Source organism: Coregonus lavaretus (genome assembly GCF_964263955.1).
Source record: "Coregonus lavaretus genome assembly, contig: HAP1_SCAFFOLD_830, whole genome shotgun sequence".
In the NCBI taxonomy this organism is placed as follows: Eukaryota; Metazoa; Chordata; class Actinopteri; order Salmoniformes; family Salmonidae; genus Coregonus; species Coregonus lavaretus.
In genome coordinates, this window is record NW_028167000.1 from 190,264 (window position 1) to 203,071 (window position 12,808).

At 42.1% G+C, this 12,808-nt stretch overlaps 2 protein-coding genes across 9 annotated transcripts in view; both read right to left on the reverse strand.

Annotated features, from left to right (window-relative positions):
* Positions 1 to 1,031: 1,031 nt before the first annotated feature.
* On the reverse strand, positions 1,032 to 9,694 carry LOC311114021 (polypyrimidine tract-binding protein 1-like). Of its 8 annotated transcripts, none has more exons than XM_084189290.1 (17): positions 9,615 to 9,694; positions 8,895 to 8,951; positions 8,714 to 8,732; positions 8,104 to 8,146; positions 7,705 to 7,877; positions 6,681 to 6,827; positions 6,262 to 6,471; positions 6,036 to 6,146; positions 5,690 to 5,876; positions 5,461 to 5,535; positions 5,134 to 5,270; positions 4,407 to 4,440; positions 3,700 to 3,792; positions 3,518 to 3,607; positions 3,270 to 3,396; positions 3,100 to 3,177; positions 1,032 to 2,780 (listed from the first exon to the last, which is right to left on the reverse strand). In XM_084189290.1, exons 1-17 carry the CDS (start codon positions 9,620 to 9,622, stop codon positions 2,648 to 2,650), a joined length of 1,722 nt encoding a protein of 573 aa, XP_084045416.1. In that variant the 5' UTR covers positions 9,623 to 9,694; the 3' UTR covers positions 1,032 to 2,647. The 8 variants fall into 8 exon arrangements, with proteins under 8 accessions (XP_084045416.1, XP_084045412.1, XP_084045415.1 ...); XM_084189286.1 differs by having other exon boundaries at positions 8,714 to 8,798; positions 9,615 to 9,654; XM_084189289.1 differs by having other exon boundaries at positions 8,895 to 8,954; positions 9,615 to 9,652.
* Positions 9,695 to 11,035: 1,341 nt separating this feature from the next.
* Positions 11,036 to 12,808, reverse strand: part of LOC311114013 (paralemmin-1-like) — a gene marked incomplete at its 3' end in the record, with an annotated part of 11,640 nt that continues 9,867 nt past the window's right edge. Inside the window, exons 6-7 of the mRNA XM_084189278.1 lie at positions 12,434 to 12,724; positions 11,036 to 11,046 (exon numbers count right to left, since the gene is read on the reverse strand). Of these exons, the coding sequence (XP_084045404.1) occupies positions 11,036 to 11,046; positions 12,434 to 12,724 (302 nt within the window). The remainder of the gene's footprint in view (positions 11,047 to 12,433; positions 12,725 to 12,808) is intronic.

Here is a 12,808-nt window from a genome sequence, read left to right on the forward strand (position 1 = left end):
CCAAATAGGACTGTCTTCAGTATAGCACCCCTACCTTTTCACAACACAACTATTTGTCTCAACCGCATTAAGGAAATAAATTCCACAAATTAACTTTTAACAAGGCACACCTGTTAATTGAAATGCATTCCAGGTGACTACCTCATGAAGCTGGTTGAGAGAATGCCAGAGCGTGTGCAAAGCCGTCATCAAGGCAAAGGGTGGCTACTTTGAAGAATCTCAAATATATTTTGATTTGTTTAACACTTTTTTGGCTACTACATGATTCGGTATGTGGTATTTCATAGTTTTGATGTCTTCACTATTATTCTACAATGTAGAAAATAGGAAAAAATTAAGAAAAACCCTTGAATAAGTAGGTGTGTCCAAACGTTTGAGAGAGAGCGAAATCCAACAGTGTGCGGGCGGGAAATTACTTATATTTAATCACCACCACCAGACCCCTAAGATTATTAGGGGACATGAGGATTTAACAGAAGGCACTGTCACAAAAGCAAAGTCATAGAAGTAAAATCACAAGAACATGTCACAAAGGTGATGTCACAGAGATAATCATCAGGGCCCAGTTTTTCTCAAGTTATCTGGATTTCGGCTGTCAGACAGGATTAAATGCATAGAAATAGAATGATAAGAACGAGTCCTCATTCAAATCAATGATTTGTCGGTTCTATTCATTTTATTTCTATGCATTTAATCCTATGTAATATGGAGAAAAAAAAGTCACCTCTGTAGCAGTGGGGACAGTCAGAGAGATAATCACCAGGTAAAGTCACCTCTGTAGCAGTGGGGACAGTCAGAGCGAGAGATGGCTCCACCCAGTGCCATATTATTTTCCTGTAGTGATGTATACTGTATCCCTTTACATGGCTCTGGCTCCCCCAGGTGGCCAAACAGGAATTGACCAGTGAGAGGGTCATTCCCAAGCCTATCAGATCTACAAGTGTGCCTATAGGGAGTAGGGGCAGGGGGTAGTGCCTTGGGACTAGGGGGCCATTTGGAACTCAAAAAGATCAAATACACAGACACATAGCCGTGTTCCATTAAGTTTAATTTCTTTGTGATACAAAACTCAACTTTACAGCCCTCCAGAGAAAGCTGGCATTACCTTTATATCAAAATATACATGTTGGAATCCACGTTTGTTACCTATATATCAAAATATACATGTTGGAATGAAATTGGATATATAATCCAAATCACTGTGGTACAAAAACACTAAATATAGACAGACAAAAACCCTCCCACTGTTTCATGACATCACATCCTGTTGACCCCTGACCACAATAAACCCCAAAATGGAAAATAAAAGCAACAACCGTTACCAGGACAGGAATACAGCACTACCTCACAGCTATATCATCAACTAGGTCAACATACAGTATATACTCAAGCTTAAGTACTCTACCAACATGGAGGAATTAAACTGTAATTAAACAAAAATGGGACAAGAAACCAGATATCACAAATTCAATTTATAACTCGTTCAAAATTACTATTTTTAAATCTAGTGGCTGACTGATTAGGTATAAAATGAAAACATAAAATCAAATCCCTAGAGGCGGTCTTTCAATTTGAACCATATAATCAAAACAATGTGAGAAAATAGAATTTAGAACATCAGTGTCTTTTAAACTGATAAGGATTATTTAAGTAGCAGGGGTGGTAGGTACTTTGGTCCTCAATAACATCAACAGCTACATGAAACCCTTTAATCTACAGAACAATCTATAGCAAAAGCAATATAAAGACAGGCAGCGCCAGAACAAAGGTAATACATTTGTGTTGTCGGCACTAAATATCTATGGCTGTATGAAATAAACTGGAGTATTGCGCATGTGTGTGTGTATTATATTAGGGGTGAAAAAGGCACTAAAAACTAAATGCTGCATGATTTTAACTGGCACCTCTGGAGCAAGAATTAAGACTTGAGGCACAGTGACTGGTAGATATCAAACGGTACACGGTATAGAAAATGATGAGTATAGAACTAGAACGACTAATGTTACAAAAATACAATTGAATGCATAGTGTACATCTAGAAATCAAAAGGGAAGACCACAGCCGTATATTTAAAACCAAAACGTTGATATTCAAACAAAAAAAGGCCAATCGTATCAAATCAATGTAATAGCATGGAAAGGCTAGCCGGCTGGTCTGGGTAAGGCACTAGACTGTTGTGGAAAGGCATTTTGTTAGATCAATATGACTAGTGGTGAAGATCCCAAGGACAGACTGTAGAAACAGAAAACATTAATCAATTGAATATATCATAAACAAATCAATGGATTTTTTTTTTTTTGTATATCAAATGGAAACAAGAAAACAATCTAGAAATAAAGACTCGATGTGCATTCTGAAGAGTATAGAAACAGAAATACTAGATGTGCATCTTGGAGAGTTCTGTGAGTTTCCCTCCATAGAAGTCAAACTACTAGAATAAAATATGAACCGATTACATCCATAGTATACGTAAATAATTGTGTAAAAATAATGATAAAACATAAAAAATGTAAGATAATAACTAAGGAATGATTAAGTGTGTCTCGTGTGGAATAAGACTTGCCATACAGACGACGTGGAAGGCATTCTGATAAACAGGTTTGGTCTATACTCTGAAGTTACAGTCGTGTGTGTGTGTGTGTGTGTGTTAGATGGTAGATTTGGAGAAAGACACTCTGAGGTGGTGGTTATCTCCCAGGTCATGGTTGTGGAACTCAATGAGACTCTCAACAGCCTCCTCCACTGAGCTCATCTGGATCAGAGCCATCTTACGGTCCTTCCTATACACACACGAGGAAAGAGGATTCACTCTATTTCATCAGGTACTGATGCCATATAGACCATTATTACAACATTGGGTACTGATGCCATATAGACCATTATTACAACATTGGGTACTGATGCCATATAGACCATTATTACAACATTGGGTAGTGATGCCATATAGACCATTATTACAACATTGGGTAGTGATGCCACAAAGACTATTACATCATTTGGTAAAGATGTCATAAAGACAAGCACATCATTAGGTAGTGATGTCAAAGGCTAGTACATCATGAGATAGTGATGTTATAACAGTTGGATGTTGAGACTTACTGGAAGAACTTGAAGGCTGTAACTGAAGCTCCTGAACTGCTGAACAGTGCCTTCAGATCATCCTCTCCTACTGCAGGACTAGAGAGAGAGAACAAGAGAAATCATTACCAGAGAAAGCAAAAGGACACTTTCAAACTGAAAGGGGATGGGGTGTGTGTGTGTGTTCGTACGGTATGTTGGAGAGGTGCAGTGTGCCAGAGGGAGGGTAGATGTTGTTGTAGTTTTTGGAGCCAGGCTTCTTAAAGCGGTGGAGAGGAGAGGTGGCATAGTCCTTAGTCAACCCCTGGTCCTCATGGCCTTGAATAGGATCGAGTACAACATGAAATAACAACGTCATGACATAACAGGAGTTCATGTTAGACGGCCCATACCTGCTCTGGGCAGCTGTGTCTTTAGGTATGGTAGTGTGTGTACATACCTTCTCTGGGCAGCTGTACGGTGGTGTGTTTAGACATGGAGACACGTAGAGACCTGCCATGGAGACGAACCCCGTTCAGGTGGCTCATCGCTGAGGAGAAGACAAGACAGTCAAACACCAGAACACACACGTGCTATTAATTACTTGAACACACACAATAAACACAGGAACACACACAGTACCTAGCTGAGCCTGTGTGCCGTCAGCCATCTGGACCAGAGCGTTGTCCTTCTTATTGAACAGAATCTTCACTCTCATCACGTCGCCATACACACCTGGAGAACACACACAGGTTTAACACAGCACACACTCCAAATCAGAATAATTTTTCATGAATAAAGACTTAGTTGTGATGTCAGTGCTGTAATGTGATTGTCTTGATCAACAGCAGACAGACTACTGTAATGCCCAGACAACTGGTTCTATAGTACGACACTACTCAGTTTCTAGCCATTGAAATGAAAGGACTGATTCAGACTGCTAACATGTAAAGGAGAGCTTGGATTTCTGATTCAGAGACAGACAGACCAACCAACAGGCAGACACAGGCCAACAGGCAGACACAGACCAACAAGCAGAGACAGGCCAACAGGCAGACCACAACATGAAAACCAGCCCAGGTAACAGACAGTTACTATAGAGTAAGATAGGGTACCGACCACAGTAGATTCAGTACCAGTTGGTAATTAAATAAATATTTAAAGTGAAACAGATTAAAGAATGATAAATAATAATAAACATAAATACTTTAGGTCAATATAAGGGTAAATGAAGAACTGACTGAATGAGGTAGGTATAGTCAAAGGTACAGTGATGATATAATATTATTGGTAACAGTAGGTAAATATAAAATATGAAGTCAAAGGGAAACGAAAGGCTGATAACATACCAAAGAGAATAAAGAGGCAGTTTGGTGTAACGCTCTTTATAAACAGCAGGGGGGGTAGAGGAACCAGGGACGGGGAGAGAGAAAGAGGGAGGGGAAAGGGGTAAAGTGGAGGAGGAGGAGAGTGGAGTCAGGGATGGAGGGATGGAGTCCAGCAGTCAGCAGCCAAGAGGTCCACGGGAGGATCACATGGAGAAGAGAGAGATAGAGGGAGAGAGAGATAGATAGAGAGAGGGAGAGAGAGATCGAGAGAGAGAGATAGATAGGAGATGGAGAGATAGATAGGAGAGAGATCGAGAGAGAGAGAATGATGAGAAGAAAGTAAGATGGCAGAGGAGTGAGTTTTTATAAAGGGCAAAGAGAAGGATGAGATGGAGGGAGAAAGAGAATAAAAGAAAAGGAGGTAAAGAAGAAAAAAAACAAGGTCAGTAAACACAGAGAGAATAGTGTCTAAATGAAAACACTGTCACTATGGCAACACTAGGAGGAGAAAAGAAAGACAGATTAACAATGAAACAGTACAGGCCTGATAATACAGTACAATAACAGAAAAGTATTATTGTGTCTCCAGCAACTCAAGAATAGACAAAAATGAAGCCATGAAATGAAAGATAACAGAAGACTGTTAGTTATAAACTCATTTAAAGGACTCAGATGAGAAGTCTACTACGGTGTGTCTGTGAGAGAGAAAGAGATAGAGAAAGTGTGCGTGGGTAGTAACAGTCCTGACCTCTGGGTTGAGGTTGCTGACCAACAGGACGCCAGCTTGTCCTCCTCCACCGCCGAGGACTTGTAGGCCGAGACGACTAGCGGCCATGCCCCCTGGACCCATACCCAATGACGCCAAGGCACCGGGCATAGACAGACCTAGACACACACACACATTATCTCTAGCACCGGGGCCAACCCGTGCAGCTGGAGTATACCGACCGACGATTTGACAATATAGGACTTCTACTAAGTAGTAATAGCTTTCTAATAAATGGAGTAAGAATAGATTTCTAGTGGGCTGTAGGTAGAGTAAACCAGCTAACTGTGTGTTAACGTGAGGATATACCTGCAGCCTGCTGTAGAGTAAAGGCCTGGGGGAATCCGTGTCCATAAGGAGACGCTGAGATCAGACCTGGAGACCCTGGAAAGAGACAGACGGTGGGAGAGAAAGAGAGAGAGGGTGGGAAGGGAAATTTCAGAGTCAGTTTGACCGTCTCCAGAAGAGCACCTTGATAGAAATGTGCTAGCTCCAGGTACAAAAAAGGTTGCGAAACCGCAGGTCTAAAGTGTGTTACCAAAGGCAGCAGCCATAGCGTGCTGGTCCATTCCAGGCTGAGGGTTGTGTTGCTCTCCACTAGAGAGGTCAGGTCTGGTGTAGTCACGGCTCTTATCGTTGTTAAACTTCACGTTGAGGCTGGTCAGCTTAGAGAAACTCACCCTCAGAGTACAGCAGCCGTTATAGATGTTCTGACCATCTAGAGACTGCAGAGACACAGAGGGATTAGGGGTGTGTGTTGTGTAGAGGTGTGTGTGTGTTCAGGCAAGTCCATTTACAGTATCCATTATTGATGTTCTGACCATCTGGAGACTGCAGCGACAGAGAGATTGAGAAATCAGAGGTTTATTGCGGTGTGTATGTACCATTTTGGTGTGCTGTGCAGTCATTGGGTCAGCGTATTGGACCAGAGCCTGGAACTGGTTGTTCTTAGTGAAGGTGATGATCTTCAGAACAGACCCATACTTGGAGAAGATCTACAGGGGAGAACACACACAGGTTACATCCCTGCTACAGACATTTTGACTTACACCAACGAGAAACGGTAACAATTTGAACACATTCATGACTAACAAACACTGGTGTGTGTACCTGGTGCAGGACTTCCAGTGTGACGGGGTAGAAGAGGTTTTCTACTATGACTCTAAGGACAGGGCTCTGGGTGGCCATTCCTCTGGCTCCCATCTCTCCCCCTCCGACTGACATGGTAGCGCCCATCCCACCCCCCATACCGGACATGGTAGAGCCCAACATGGTGCCACCCTGGACAGCATTCACCGCCTGCAGTGCTGCCTGGACTCTCTGGGGAGGGGGGGGGGTGCAAATATACACTGTTATTCCAACATTTTCCCAACGTCACAAGCTTGCCAGTAAGAATGTCAGTGTACTGTGTGCACTTTACTGTAACCTCTACATATGACAAATAAACGTTGATTTGACGCTTTACAAATGTGCTACGGACATACAAGTTAGTGAGTCTCATATTAGCATGGGTCAATGTGTCCTCTTACGACTTGGTTAGGCGAGTTGTCAGTCTTGAGTTCCTTGTGGTTGCTGTACTGCATGAAGACAGGCTGCTGTCTGATGAGAGGGGTGACCGTAGCATAGTAGTTCACCATGGTCTGAGCCTGGTCCACACTGTTCATCTCCAGGAACGCCTACACAAAAAAAAAAGATCAGCCGGGGAAGGTGTGTGGGGACACCGTGTGTGTGTGCCTGCGTGTGAACAGCTTTATGGTAGAGGATCTTTAGTGTGTGTGTGAATGCATTTATGGTAGAGGGTCTTTAGTGTGTGTGTGAATGCATTTATGGTAGAGGACCTTTAGTGTGTGTGTGAATGCATTTATGGTAGAGGACCTTTAGTGTGTGTGTGAGAATGCATTTATAGTAGAGGGTCTTTAGTATGCGTGTGTGAATGCATTTATGGTAGAGGATCTTTAGTGTGTGTGTGAATGCATTTATGGTAGAGGTCCTTTAGAGAGAGAGTGTGTGTGTGAGAGAGTGAATGCATTTATGGTAGAGGATCTTTAGTGTGTGTGTGAATGCATTTATGGTAGAGGATCTTTAGTGTGTGTGTGAATGCATTTATGGTAGAGGACCTTTAGTGTGTGTGTGAGAATGCATTTATAGTAGAGGGTCTTTAGTATGCGTGTGTGAATGCATTTATGGTAGGGGATCTTTAGTGTGTGTGTGAATGCATTTATGGTAGGGGATATTTAGTGTGTGTGTGTGTGAATGCATTTATGGTAGAGGATCTTTAGTGTGTGTGTGAATGCATTTATGGTAGGGGATCTTTAGTGTGTGTGTGAATGCATTTATGGTAGGGGATCTTTAGTGTGTGTGTGAATGCATTTATGGTAGGGGATCTTTAGTGTGTGTGTGTGAATGCATTTATGGTAGGGGATCTTTAGTGTGTGTGTGAATGCATTTATGGTAGGGGATCTTTAGTGTGTGTGTGAATGCATTTATGGTAGGGGATCTTTAGTGTGTGTGTGAATGCATTTATGGTAGGGGATCTTTAGTGTGTGTGCGTACCTGGTTCTTTCCCTTCATCATCAAAAGGTTGGTGACCTTCCCGAAGGGCATTCCCATGCTGATGACCTCAGAATCCTGGATGTCCCCGGGCAGCTGGCGCAGGTGGATGACACGCGATGGAGCACTGGGGCTCCGCATCTCACCTTTGAACTTCTTACTGTCGTTACCGTTGGCTACAAACACACACAAACACCTTTTTATTTAACTTATTACTCTTAGCACCATTAGCTACTAGAGAAAACAGCACAGAACATTCTGATTAACACACATTACCATTAGCTACTAGAGAAAAGCACAGAACACTGATTAACACACATATTACCATTAGCTACTAGAGAACAGCACAGAACATTCTGATTAACAGACACATTACCATTAGCTACACACACACACACATACCTGGGGTCATGATGTAGGGGGAGAAGAGTTCATCTGATCCCCTCTGGAAAAGAAAGGAACATTCACAATGATCATAACCACATACACCATGGAGACAGAGAGAGACAGGCCTAACTGCTTCATAGAGTTGGTGAATGTTACAGAGATAGCTGGGTTGTATTTACTAAGCACCAACCAGAAGAAAACCCCGAACATGCTCAACAAACTCGTTTTCCATTTTCTGTTGCAAAAACTTTCGCTACGTGCACTAATGTGCACCAACGAATACGACCCTGGTAAATGTATTAGAGTTATGGCTGGAGAGGAGCAGTCAGTCACACAGATGGTCTTGCTCAGCCAGACTACAGTTAATGAAGCTGCTCTGTGTCAGTCAGTCAATGGTGCTCATGTCTGGAGTGGCCCAGCAGCCTCTCTACAATACAGCTACTGTTACAGCCAGGCTAGACTGACTGGGACATCAGAAAGACAAAGAGAAGACACTCATGCTAACAGCACTCAGACACACAGCCAGAGAGGAGAGAGAGACTAACCAGAGTTTTAGCACAGAAGAAAGGGGTAAAGACATAGAGAGAAAACAAAGATATTAAATTGTGAATGAAAAGACGCCTACCTTGGTACCCACTGAGACACTGGGGAGAGAGAGAAAAGGAGGGTTACTCGTTTGAGTTACTCCAAAGAAGGCAGGATGCATTTTCCTAGAAGATCAACCATCAGTAAATCAGTACATCAATCAACATTTTGCGTTAGATTTTTAGATTGATTGTAAATATAAAATCTATCAGGATACTTACTCTATGTCTGTGACGTAGCCAGGTCCCATAGGATACAGATCAGCATCTAACTTGTGTCTGCTGAGACAAAGGGGGGGAAAGAGAGGAGACGGGGAAATGGAGGAGGAAAGAGGAATTCAGTTACTAACTTTATGGAAGTTCATAGCTAGCTAGAAACTGAATTGACTCAATAAAGTTGCGTTAGTTCATTTCCTTGAATTGAAATGTCCCCAGAGCAGCTAATATCCATAGAGTTGGAAGAATTTACCCTAATCCTGAACACACAACATTCGCCTTCCACAAACACGAGCGCAAATATGGAATGCGGAAACTAGCTACAAAGACACGTTGATTCAAGATGGGCGTTTTTTTTAAAAACTAAGTTTGGCAATACATTTTAAGGTGGTTACTTTCGTCTACCTGAAAAACTGCAACTAGCGTTTTTTCTGTTATTTGTAGTATAATAAGTTAAAAACAACCGTTAATAAAAGTCTTAACTTCAACTAGTTCGCATCTCTTCCGGACACGCTCACGCGCAAACAATGCTAACTAGCTAACGTTAGCTAGCCTTGTTGAAAGTCTCAAGCATCATCTCGTCTCAAACTAAACGTTAAACTACTAGAAAACACACAAATATGGTAAACAGATTGCATAACAACATGGCTGGATATATAAAAAATCAAACTACGGTTAGATTATTTCAGTTTCTTTTCGACATAAAACTACATATTTTTCACTCACCCTTCCATCGTTCGATATAATCCACAGGTCTCTGGAGCGGCGGCAGATTTCCTTGATTTTCATACAAAATGGCTGAATACACCGAGGCGTTTGTTGATTGGTCCAGGTACTTGGAAGAACCCGAAATAGGCGGGCCCTTACACCTAGCATCGCGATTTGATTGGTTCGTAAAAGGGTGGGGATAACATTCTCTTAAAGTTCTCGGCCGAAACTTGACCAAAATCACTGTGAAACCATACCCTTGCTTTGCATTTGTTTACCTGGAAAAATAACGAGGAATGGTTTTCATTGACACACATTGATTTATTATGTTCTAGTATTAGATAGCTGACTCGTAAACCTTTGCAACTAAACAATGAATGCTGCTTCCTTCCTGTTTCACAATCAGTTCATGTAGTTCAGAAAATACAAATTCCATACAGGGTTGTAGATCATGCATTGGCCAACAGATGGCATAATTTGTCTATAACAGGGCTGACTGAGGAGGAGCAGCTGTGTGATTTGGTTTACTATGGGACTCTGGACCAGACCTGCAGGGTCAAAATGTCAACATTCTTCATACTTCAGCAGCAGATTAGCATGCTGGATACAATGGAAACCAATGGAATAGTCATTTAGGTACAAACTCCACGCTGGGTAAACAAAATCAACCACACATCAATCCTTCAAAAGTATATCACATACTTGACCCAGGTGATTTTTTGCATGTTTTTTTTTTAGTATTAAGTGGTTTGAAACAGTTAAATGCATTAAAAAAAGCAGAGGTAATCTATGGTGTGTGGATCTGACCCATAAACGACCCCAGCTAACCCAAGACCATCACACTCCCTGGTTCCAGCGAGAGATCTGTAATTTCTCTCTCTCTTGCTCCTCTCTCTCTCTCTCCCCCTAACCCCACCTTCTCTCTCCATCTCCCTCTCCCCCCTATCTTCTCTCTATTTCCCTTCTTTCAACATATCCTCTCCAGTCTCCCTTCTCTCTCTCTCCCTCCTCCCTCTCTCATCCCAGACACTACCCTTTCTCTTTCCCCTAGTGTACACTGTAGAGCAGGGTAATGGAACACACAGACACCAGAGAGACTGGGAATGGAAGGTTTATTCTGTTGATGGCAGGTTTCCCCTTCCCTTCAATCCCAATAGAACCCATTATTACATTCATGTTAAGCAATATGTCGTGATGATGAATATAGTTATCAATGATACTGATCAGACCTGATGAGGAGTATTACAATCAATAACAACACTAATCAGAGTTAGTTTTAATGCTACATCAGAAGATTCAACATCACTGACTCAACAAAATTCATAACCATCAGCATTAAAACAATGGCTGGGTTTGACTCAAACAGTGAACAGTGAACCAGCCATCCTTTTTTGAAAATAAAAAGGAAATAGCGAAATGTGTTTATGAGTTGCACAGTGTCATAGTGAGTCTAATGAGGAGATTAGTAGAGATCAATAGAGATCAATAGATGACTAGACGTGAGTAGAATATAAAATACTTGAGATGATGAGTTAGAGACAGAGATGATGAGTTAGAGATAGAGATGATGAGTTAGAGACAGAGATGATGAGTTAGAGATAGAGACGATGAGTTAGAGACAGAGATGATGAGTTAGAGACAGAGATGATGAGTTAGAGACAGAGATGATGAGTTAGAGATAGAGATGTTGACATGGGATGGACAGTTTAAAACAGAGATAATGATGTTATCTGAGATGTACCAGCTGACATGATGTGGTTGATTGGTTGCTTGATTCCTTGATTAATTGGTTTACATATTGATTTGTGATGATGGTACAAGCTTGCATGCAGTGTGGCTGGGTACGATTTGGCAGCAACCAAACAAATAAATACATTGTATAAAACTTGATATCAATATATTTGAATACTGTTCACACTGTAAAATTATATTACAGAGACAATATAATATGAAACTGAATGATAAATATTTGATACACAGAGAAATATACAAAATGTATGTCTTCTTCATATTCTGGACTAAAATACAATGATATAAATTTTCCAGATGGCCCCGATAGCAGAAACATTACAATACAAAGACCTGCTACATTTTCTTTACAACAATAACGTGACGGCACATCCAGTTCAACAATAAAGACAATATGAATAGAATAGAATACAGATATACACACAGAATACATTATAAATGTCAAGACAGGAAAATATAAAAATAGCAATCAAAATAACAGAATAATCCATATCAGAAGAAATACATCGTAGTAAATAGTAGTACTATAGCAGTACACAGTGAGGGAGTTTTTGTTTGATCAGTCTGGAGGTACTAGCTGCATCTGAAATAGCACCCTTTCCCATATAATACTACACGGTGGTAGCATTTTGGCCCAAAGTAGTCTAGGGAATAGGGTTCAATTTCAGATTTCCCCATTGTTATTGTAGTACTAGAGTAGTACATAGTCTAGTGTATATTGTCCTGGCTGTAGGTTGTTGTTGTAGCACTACTACAGTAATACACAGTAGTCCTGATTTTGTAGTATCTGTTGGCTGTATATGGTTGGTGTTGGCTGTAGTTTTTGCTGCTTGGCAGGAGGTGTCGGACTGTTTGGTTTTGTAGTCCTGACAAGTGTGTGATCAGACACGCATACACACGTACACACTCAAGTCTCTTGCTCTGACACACTCACACACACACACAAACTCTCACACACGTCTCTCTCTCTCTATGACACACACACACAAACACTCACATGACCGTGCAGCACTTGCAACTCTGTTTCTTTTCTGTCTCCCCCTCCTCCCCTCCTCCCCCATTTGCCCCCCCTGCCTCCCCCTTCTCACCCGTACTCCCATTGGCTGCTGCCTGGGTCTCCGTCTCCCCCTCTCCTACCCCCTTCCCCTCCCCGTCTGGTAGCATCACAAACTCCGCCTTGACCGAGCCGTCTCCCCTCTCTGTCCCCCCTACCTCCCCCACCTCCCCCCCTGTCTCCCCCTCCAGAGCCTTATAGCCCATGAAGACCAGTGTAACAGGGTTCTCAGCGCTGGCCTGGTCTGGACTGGGACCCAACAGCTTGGCTTCTACTCCTGTTAGTTCTCTTCTAGGACTCTGGTTCTGTGATACTCCATTTACAGCTGGGGAGAGGAGGGAGACGGGGAGAGGAGGGAGAGGAGAGAGGGGGGCGATAGAGAGGTGGAGAGGAGAGAGAAAGAGGGAGA